At 38.1% G+C, this 11,318-nt stretch overlaps 1 protein-coding gene across 1 annotated transcript in view; it reads right to left on the minus strand.

Annotated features, from left to right (window-relative positions):
- Positions 1 to 11,318, minus strand: part of LOC122806230 (copine-8-like) — a 4,689,459-nt gene that overhangs the window by 3,208,918 nt on the left and 1,469,223 nt on the right. The window contains exon 6 of the mRNA XM_044076480.1: positions 6,499 to 6,575. Within this exon, the coding sequence (XP_043932415.1) occupies positions 6,499 to 6,575 (77 nt within the window). The remainder of the gene's footprint in view (positions 1 to 6,498; positions 6,576 to 11,318) is intronic.

Consider the following 11,318-nt stretch of genomic DNA (forward strand, 5'->3'; position numbering starts at 1 on the left):
TCCACCTGTTTTTAAATTTTTAGTTTGTTTTCTCCAATAGTGCATAGTAGATCCTGGTCTGTTCTAATACTGCACATTGCTTTTATCACATCTATCTTTCTTAGTATTTTGTTGATCTATTCCCTCTTCTATAATCTTCTAACAATGACGCTTCTTGTCTTAGCTGCTTTATAGTTTTCTCTGTTCGGTATTTCCATGATGGTATTCGCTTTTGCCCCCTCTTTTCCCTCGCTACCCTGTGTTCCTGTGGTAGAACTTTATCAGTTATTAATTTAGCAGCACAGTAATATATTCTGTTTACTTCTGTTATATTGCATGGATCTCTATGGACAGTCCTAATTACTGTGTTAATTTGTTTTATCAAACTTGTGACTTTTGGGGTTTTATTAACCTTCTGCTGTCTATTTCTCTCATTGATCTTGATTGGTCTGTCTTTGTCTATTAAATCAAATAACTCTTCTCTTACCTCATTTTCTTCCATACTGAGGGCACATCCCTTGTTTTTCATTTCCTGTGGGCATTCTATACGTTCCATTGGTTTCCACTTAATTTGGATATCCATTGCTCTGCCCTGTTGTGCTACTTTCTGAATTAGATTTTCTACACTGAATCTTTCACTCTGCAGGTACTCCATAACCTCAGTTTCTATTTCTTTGACTTCTCCATTACTAATCTCTTTTTCTACTTTTCTTCTTAGCCTTTTTTTTTGTATTGTAGTTTTCCATATCCAGATTCCTTTGCCTGTATTTCTCTTCAAATATCTTTGGTGCTGCTCTTTTTGTATTGGTTAGTTTTGCTTTCTCCTTTGTATAAATATTACACCATATTAAATCTGTTTTCCTTTCCCGTGTCCATATTTCTTCTTCACGTGTCTCCTGATCTTCTTGCTTTTTCTTATTCTGGGGACTCACTCCATCGTGCTGTGATGTAGTCTGTGTTAGACCTTCTACATTAAATCCTTCACTTCACAGACACTCCATAACTTCAGCTTCTATTTCTTTAACCTTTACTTTACTAATCATCTTTTCTACATTATGTTTTTGTGCTTTTAGTCTTTTTATTGTGAAATTTTCCATATCAGGATGGCTTTGCCTGTATTTCTCTTTGAATAACTTTGAAACTGCCTTTTGTATATTAGTTAACTTGACTTTCTCCTTTGCATAAGTATTGCACCATATCAGATCTCTCTTTCTTTCCCATGTCCATATTTCTTTTTTTATATTTTTCAAATATCTCTAGGTTTTGTTGTTTATATTTTCTCACTTCCTCAGATGCTTCTTTTTCCAAACAGATCAAAATTTCTTGATCTATGTACTGTCTTTCAAAAATGTTATGTATTAATGAACACAAATTTTTATTTGAAGCTTCTGAGAGTTTTTCCTGTGGAAGTATTTTTCTTTCCTCTAATTTCTATCTTAATCATTCTGTATATCTTATGTCTTGAAATTCTGGGCTTTTTACATAATAGTAACAATACATAATGTCTTTCTTATCCTCAATAGTCCACTCTATTGTCTTTATGGCTCTTCTTTGGCCAATCAATTTCCTTCTACAACAGAGGGGCCATCCTAAACTTTGTCCTCTTTAAGAAACAGCAGATGTTTACAAAATTGCAAAATAAGTACTATTCATTCCACTGAAAGGGGTGCATCGTGCTTCGTATGAATTAGTGTAGTGTTTACTTCCACTGCCATTTGGTTATGTAGTAATCAGAGCTACGGTACCTTAATTTAGTTGCTTGTTTCTACAAAGCAAGTCATTCCTGTCCCAGTCCTTCTCCCTCTTTGCTGCATCCTGATGTTCTAATAATGCTGGGAGATACAAACATATGTCTACAATTTACTTACATACTACGTTAGTGCTTGCAGGCTTCTGATACAGTAGTAGCAATCTCAGAAAAAGCAGAGGCTTAGTTTCCATTACATCCCTTTGACATACTGGAATCATATGTGGAGAGCATTTCTCTAATTATCCATGCATGCATACCTATTTGAATCTCCTGTGTAGTACAATGCAACTGTCCCTCTGCAGAGCACACATGCGGTGTAATGCAGGCATGCATGTGAAGAAGGCATGCAGTACGAAATACCAAATGCTTTAGATACAACCTAGCAGAGTGTCATTTCAAAACATTAATGCTAAAGATGGTTTACATAATGGGTGTGATGTTAGTCATGACTAATGCTAAAGATGGCTGCCGTAATGGGTGTGTTGTTAGTCATGACTAATACTAAAGATGGCCGCCATAATGGGTGTGATGTTAGTCATGAGTAATGCTAAAGATGGCTGCCATAATGGGTGTGGTGTTAGTCATGACTAATGCTAAAGATGGTTGCCGTAATGAGTGTGGTGTTAGCCATGACTAATGCTAATGGCTGCCATAATGGGTGTGGTGTTAGTCATGAGTAAAGCTAAAGATGGCTGCCGTAATGGGTGTGGTGTTAGTCATGACTAGTGCTAAAGATGGCTGCCATAATGGATATGGTGTTAGTCATGAGTAATGCTAAAGATGGCTGCCATAATGGGTGTGGTGTTAGTCATGACTAATGCTAAAGATGGTTGCCGTAATGGGTGTGATGTTAGTCATGACTAATGCTAAACATGGTTGCTGTAATGGCTGTGGTATTAGTCATGACTAATGCTAAAGATGGCTGCCATAATGGGTGTGGTGTTAGTCATGACTAATGCTAAAGATGGCTGCCGTAATGAGTGTGGTGTTAGTTGTGACTAGTGCTAAAGATGGCTGCCATAATGGGTGCAGTGTTAGTCATGACTAATGCTAAAGATGGCTGCCATAATGGGTGTGGTGTTAGTCATGAGTAATGCTAAAGATGGCTGCCATAATGGGTGTGGTGTTAGTCATGACTAATGCTAAAGATGGCTGCCATAATGGATGTGGTGTTAGTCATGACTAATGCTAAAGATGGCTGCCATAATGGGTGTGGTGTTAGTCATGAGTAATGCTAAAGATGGCTAACGTAATGGGTGTGGTGTTAGTCATGACTAATGCTAAAGATGGTTGCCGTAATGGGTGTGGTGTTAGTCATGACTAATGCTAAAATGGCTGCCATAGTGGTTGTGGTGTTAGTCATGACTAATGCTAAAGATGGCTGCCATAATGGGTGTGGTGTTAGTCATGACTATTGCTAAAGATGGCTGCCATAATGGGTGTGGTGTTAGTCTTCTAAGGAAATGTGAGTCAAAAAGGCCATCAACAGGAAGGCAGACACATTTAAAAAGATGTGAGTGAAGTTTGTCACAGTGGGTAAATGAGTGGTTCCACTAGGAATAATACAGTCCCAAGTGATTTGTCCTGGAAGCACTACGCTACAGAACCAAATCAAAAATATGTACTCGCCATATGTCACCAGTGTTAGAGTCCCTCCCAAGCAGGTGACGTCTTCCAGTGCTGTATACATGTGGCTGTTTCCATTAGCCCCTTCATTCTGTACATTTCATAAATGCAGCAGTTGTATTTACTACTAGTTACCTACTAGAGAGGTTTGCTATACAGGTGACTCAACCCTCGTCCTGCAATCTGGATACCCCCAAATTAAGTAACAGTCTATACAAATTGTACTAAGTGATGCCAGACACAGGCACTTCCGCTTACCAAGGAAAATGAACTGTCTATAACCAATGCGATATTAGAAGACGTACCCAAGCACCCTGTCTGCTACAACAGAGTAAGATGTTTCACATGTAACAGAGCGGAACAAGGTCTCATTATTCTTTTGTTTCAGAGAGTTAGTGAACTGAGTGTCAGTATAATCAAAAGAGGACATGGGAACTTAAGCTCATGGGAGAGAACCAGGCTAATGACTCTAAAGGGCCTTTTTAAGCCTGGCCATGCTTCCCAGAAACACTTGAAAGGTCTCATAAGTTATGGCTGTTACATAAACTTGGACATGTAAAAAATGAACAATCACAGGAATCTGTCTAGTTCCAGTCTTACTACCATGAGGAAAAAATAAAAAACAGAAACTAGTAGTCTTAAAACATCAGTGATGAGCTCAGTCACAATAATTTCCAAAAAGCATGAAACCCAGGTAGTGTTCCAAAGCAACAAGCCTTTATTCAGTACAAACAAGAGATCCTTAGGAACAAAAACTCTGAAATATTTTAAGAATATTAACCATATCAGCTTTCAGGTAATTTGAAGTAGGTGTGAAAAATGTGTGTATTGTTTACACAAGCCTATTCATGGCAAACAATATAAACAGGGCTGTAAAACTGCATTTTAGAACACAAAGTACCGACCCCACACACTACTACTAATTAGGTCAAACTAAATCCTAGTTAAGGAAAAAACTACCTATCTATTTGCTACCTACATTCTAAGATCAGGTATTAAGGAAAGCATAACATATACATAAACAAACTTTAACTAAAATTGCTTTTGGCTAACTAATGCAATAAAGCTTTCATCAGGTCTGTGACAAGATCTAAAATCAAGAAAAAACACATAGCTATCTAACCATAAATAGAATCAAATCAAAACACTATAAATAGAAAAAAAAATCTGTCTAATAATATCTAGTAAATATCCATCCATGTGTATTAGTGTACATAAAAAGCTAAGTTATTGACAGCTCAGAAAAAAATGCCAGTGCTTTGCAAAAAAAAAAAGAAAAGAAACTGTCATGACAGGTTTCATGTTTACAGTCCAAAAACATATTTATGCAAACAAGTAGAAAACATACACAAAAATACAGAAAACAGTGGATGAAGTAAACTAGTAATGTATAAAAATGTGCAGGTGTGTGCATGAGTGTGCACCAGTATCGTAAATGGGAGAATTATAGCAATACTACATGGCAACTAAATAAACTTGGACGTGTGTTTGAGCATTTACCAGCTTCCACTCTCTCTAGAAGACACACAGGTGTCAGACTCAGGCTACATTTGTGATTCGCTACCCACTGATCACAATTTTGCTTGAAAAAGTGCAAGAAAGTCCTTTACTTCACAAGGAGGAAAGCCTGTTCCCGAGACAGCACCTTTGAGAGACATACCCGTCCATCCAACATATCCTATTTATGTTGCAGGCAAGGTTTAGGTCTCTTAATGGGTTGTTTATGGTGCTATTTGTTTTACAGATGTGCAACAGGTCCATTAAGGCTGGTGCTTTTTAGCCCAGGCATATATTCCCTCTCAGCAGTCTATACAAGATTGAGTATAAGGACTATGCATTGAGATGGCCTGGCTAGGCCTTGTTTTCTATACCATGTATTCTTTTTGTGAGGGAATTGTATGGTCATTCCAGGTGTTGCATATACCTGGTCAGGTATATGCTGAAGGATGTCTTTCATTTGATGGTTGGTCTTATGAGGGTAAAGGGCAACACAACAGTGACCAGTTTGGGCCTGGATGCCATGCCCTTGCTTATAAGTTGTGCAACATGGGGAATGATTTTCTTACTGCTATAAGTAAATAGCAGTCAAAGGCCCGGCTGCTGTCTATGCATGTTGCCAAATCCCTGACTACTGGGTCTACTCTAAGGGTATTTATAGCAATGTTCAGGGTGACCTTCTTACTGAAAAATACTACTAGGCACTTCTTAACATTGATTTTAAGACTATTACTAAGGTACCAGTTATTAGCCTGTGTCAGGCCCTCTTGAAGGACGACGGTGTCTTGAGAGGATTTATTGGCTGTACCTAACTTGTAATTATTTGTGAATTTGATCTGCCAGAGGCTTTTGACTTTAGCTTTGACTTCAGAGAAGTAGTTGCCAAACAAGAGTGGCCCTAGCACCAAGGCCTGCGGGACTGTGCTAGTGACTGACCCTTTTGTGGAGGTAGACTCCCCCGTCTTAACTTCTTGGGTCCTGTCTGTGAGCCAGGTGGCTATTCATTGAGTGATGTAGAAGTTCATACCTAATTCAGTGAGTTTGTCTACAATGCCAGAAGGGGGAATTGTGTGTCAAATGCTTTGGCCAGGTTAAGGTAGGCATGCACAAACACCTGCCTAAATTATCCCATCACTAACTCCCCTACCAGACCAACACACACACACACACACACACACACACACACACACACACACACACACACACACACACGCTACGCTGCAGGGATGAATCAACAAATTTCCAAAACAGAGAACATGCACGGCGTGATGTTTTTAGGTGAAAGACGGAATCCAAATATTTTGGTGCTAATTCTATGAAAATTCTAGCAGTAGTTAAAAATTAGACTATTGGGTCCTCCTATCAGGAGTGGTTCTCAGTTTTTTTCTTGCTCTTATGTCAGCTTTTATCACCTGCTGCTACGCATTAGCTGTAGCTTTGTTTTCGGAAAAGAAATTAATTGGAAACAATTAAATTATCTCATAGTGTTAAATGTTAACAATCTGGCTTTGTTATTCACATTAAAGTACTTCAAGAACATCAACATAAGCAACTGAAAGCAATACTAAACACATCATGCATCTGTTTAAATTACTGAAGGTTTGAATTTTCCTGACTCCTGCCACCACCAACACATATACACTTACATTAATGGTTTCTCCAGCCGACTTCCAGGTGATCCAACTATCTCTCCGAGAGTACAAAACGCCTGACCAAGGAAATCCTTCAGGGGTAGAAAACATATAAATATTAAGTTAGTAATGCATACATCAGAATTAATAAAATTCAAGGATAAATATTTGAAAATTCAGTTTAGGGGAATACATCCAACACAAGAAATTTAGAAAAAAATCCACACTTAAAAAAGCTGTTTTAATTTTTCTAGTTACATAGTGGAACTAGCTCAGTACTATGTATTAATGCTTAGTAGTCTAGTATTCTCATATCAGTCTCAGAACCCCATGCTGCAAATATGCAATAATCTGCTGCAATAAATGGCCATCACAAACCATCTGTTATTTATTGCTTCTCTCCCACCAACAAACCTGTCACACAATGCAAAGGTATTTCCCTTTCTTGTTGCCTATCCAACCAGGGGAAGGTTAAACTGTAGCTTCCAGCACTCACACATACTTAATGATTCACACAGACACACACACACACACACACACACACACACACACACACACACACACACACACACACACACACACACATGCACACACACACACACACACACACACACACACACACACACATGTACACACACACACACACACACACACACACACACACACACACACACACACACACACACACACACACACACACACACACACACATGCACACAGACACACATACACATGCATGCACATGCACACACAAACACATACACACACACACACACACACACACACACACACACACACACACACACATATGCACACACACAAAGGCACATATACACATGGATGCACATGCACACACAGACACACATGCACACACACACACACACACACACACACACACACACACAGACAAACTCAGACACATACACCTGCATGTACGTACATACACACACACACACACACACACACACACACACACACACACACACACACACACACACACACACACATACACACATGGACTCACATGGAAACAAACATGCATACACACATACACACACATATGCACACATGCACTCACATGCACACACACACACACACACACACACACACACACACACACACACACACACACACACACACACACACACACACACACACACACACACACACACACACATGCAAGCACAGACATGCACACACATGAGAAATGAAAAGTCATCAAGCAAAGGGGAGTAGTAGTGCTGAAATTGAATTCATCCTCAATTCTTGGTGAGTACCTTTGTGAGGTGGACCCTGTTTTTCAAAAAAATCTCACCAAGGTGACACTGATATATAGCCTGTATTTATATAGCATATATCATGGACAGAATAAATCAAAAATAAAAAAGATTGCTGGGTGTACAAGACCCAGGATAAAAAAGTGCCCAATCCTGGTAGGTGCACTGGTGCCCGGACTGGAAAAGGTGACAATGTAGAATCCTTAAAATATGGAAACAATCCTGCAATGGGGCCAGGCCAGGCTCAGGGGGAGGATGGCCCCCCTGTTGTAGAAGGAAGTAGCAGTCCACAAAATTCACAAATACTGATAGGCCAAAGAAGAGCCATAAAGTTGATAAAGTGGACTATTGAGGATAAGAAAGAAATTATGTATTGTTACTATTATGTAAAAAGCCCAGAATTTCCAGACACAAGATATACAAAATGATTAAGAGAGAAATTAGAACAATCCTTCCGCAGGAAAAACTGTCAAGCTTCAAATAAAAATTTGTGCTCATTAATAGAACAGACTTTTGAAAAACAGTACATAGATCAAGAAACGTTGATCTCTTTGGAAAAAGAAGCATCCGAGGAAGTGAGAAAATACAAACAACAAAACCAAGAGATATTTGAAAAATATAAAAAAGAAATATGGACATGGGAAAGAAAGAGAGATTTGATATGGTGCAACATTTATGCAAAGGAGAAAGCCAAGTTAACTAATACAGAGAAGGCAGTCTAAAGATATTTGAAGAAAAATACAAGCAAAGGCATCCAGATATGGGAAATTTCACAATAAAAACACTAAAAGCACAAAGATTTAATGCAGAAAAGATGATTAGTAAAGTGGAAGTTAAAGAAATAGAAGTTGAAGTTATGGAGTGCCTGCGAAGTGAAGGATTTAATGTAGAAGGTTTAACACAGACTACATCACAGCATGATGGAGTGAGTCCCCAGAATAAGGAAATTCAAGAAGACCAGGAGACGTGAAGAAGAAATATGGACATGGGAAAGGAAAAGAGATTTAATATGGTGTAATATTTATACAAAGGAGAAAGCAAAACTAACCAATACAAAAAGAGCAGCTCCAAAGATATCTGAAGAGAAATACAGGCAAAGGAATCCGGATATGGAAAACTTTACAATACAAAAAATAAGAAGACTAAGAGGAAAAGTAGAAAAAGAGATTAGTGATGGAGACGTCAAAGAAATAGAAATCGAGGTTATGGAACAGCTGCAAAAAGAAGGATTCAGTGTAGTAAATCGAACAGAAAGCACTGTAACAGGATAGAGCAATGGATATCCAAATTAAGGGGAAACCAGTGGAACAGGAACTGGTCAGGTGCCATATCAAGGTATTTTGGAGCCTTCCACAGGAAACCAGTATAAACATTCACTTGAAGCTAGACAGCAAGGAAAGGAACAGGAAACTGTGGAGACTCTGATGCAGTCAATGTTGAGGAGTGATAGGCCAGTGAGTTCCCATATGACAGAGCAACGGATGCCACAGGATGAAATTGAAGAGAATGTGCCACAGGAAATGGAAAACAAGGGATGTGCCCTAAGTATGGAAGAAAAGGTGTTAAGAGAAGAGTTGCTTGATTTAATAGGCAAAGACAAATATATCAAGATCAATGAGAGAAACAGACTGCAGAAGGTTAGTAAAACCCCAAAAGTCAGAAGCTTGATAAAACAAATTAACACAGTAATTAGGACTGTCCATGGAGATCCATGTGATGTAACAGAAGTAAACAGAATATATTACTGTGCTGCTAAATTAATAACTGATAATGTTCTATCACAGGAACACAGGGTAGCGAGAGAAAGGAAGGAGAGAAACTAAATACCATCATGGAAATATCAAATAGAGAAAACTATAAAACAGCTAAGACAAGAAGCATCATTGTTAGAAGATTATAGAAGAAGGAATAGATCAACAAAAATACTAAGAAAGATAGATGTGATAAAAGCAATGCGCAGTATTAGAACCTACCAGAATCTATTATGCACTATTGGAGATAACAAACTAAAAATTTCAAAACAGGTGGAAAGACTTAGAAGATATGAAGATAAATATAAGGGAAAAGCACAAAATAAGCAATTTATTGATGACCCAAAAAAGTTTTATAGAGAATTGGGAAATAAATTAAAAGGAACTGAAAGACCACCAAAAAAAGAGAAAGTAGATACATGTTGGAGAAGTATCTATGAAGATCCTGTGGAACATAACAAAGATGCTAAATGGATAAAAGAAGTAAAAGAAAGAATAAGAAGTTTAAAGGTGCAGGATATGAAATGGGATGAAGTAACAGCCAGAGAGATTGAAACAAGTTGAGAAAAGCCTCTAACTGGAAAACTCCAGGCCCAGATGCAGTACCTAACTTTTGGCTTAAAGTATTATTTCTGTGCATGAGAATTTAGCCATGAGTAAGAACTATTTATATGCGCACCCGAACACACACCACACTGGTTAACAACAGGAAAAACAATGTTCTTACTTAAGAGTGAACCAAAAGCTACCCTAATAATTATAGACTAAAAACTTGTCTTCCAACGACGTATAAACTGTACATGGGAATTGACACAGAGTTTATAATCATTTAGAAGAAAATTCAATTATGGCAGCAGAGCAAAAGGGCAATAAAAGAAAGTCATAATGGAGCAAAGGATCATTTGTTGTTAAAGTTATAGTGGAGAACTGTAAGAAGGGGAAGAATCTAAGTATGGCATGGACTGACTACAAAAAATCATTTGATAGTATCCCACATTCGTGGATAAAGGAGTACTTAAAACTGTATAAGATACACCCTGCACTGATTAACTACATTACAGTAACCATGAAACCGTGGCAGACCACTTTACAATTAAACCATGATAAACGATAGTTTATTATCCCAGGGATAAAAATTCAAAGGGGGATATTCCAGGGTGACTCTCTGTCACCACTGCTATTCTGCCTTGTCATTAATCCATTAAGCTGTTTACTTAACAGCTTAGGCCATGGCTACAATTTGGCTCCTAGAAAACAACAAAGTCTAATGACTTCTCATCTTCTCTTTGTTGATGATTTAAAACTGTATAACTCATCAGGTGAGGACCTAAAAGCACAGCTGCAGGTTGTGAAAACATTTGCAGATGATATTGGAATGTCATTTGGGCTTGATAAATGTGAAAAAGCAACCTTTAAAATAAGAAAACTCCAGCAACAGGAAAACATCAGTTTGGGACAAGAATGTGATATAAAAAACTTGAGCAAGAGGGAGTGTATAAATACTAGGGAATTGTTGAAGGATCAGCAATAAAACATGAACAAATGCGAATAAAGCTTAGTAAGGAGTACTTTCGAAGACTTAAATTAACCCTGCAAACAGCATTGACATCTAGGAGCAAGATCCAAGCTATAAATCAATTTGCTCTTCCTCTCCTAACTTATAGTTTTGGAGTGATTGATTGGCCCCAAAAAGTGTTGGATAGATTGGATATTAAAACAAGAAGGATGCTTCATGCTCACCAAATGATTTATAAAAATCAGTGTATACCAAGATTATATAATCCCCGTTCTGAAGGAGGGATGGGCT

The sequence above is a fragment of the Protopterus annectens genome, chromosome 7.part0 (assembly GCF_019279795.1).
Source record: "Protopterus annectens isolate FY-2018-M chromosome 7.part0, PAN1.0, whole genome shotgun sequence".
In the NCBI taxonomy this organism is placed as follows: Eukaryota; Metazoa; Chordata; order Ceratodontiformes; family Protopteridae; genus Protopterus; species Protopterus annectens.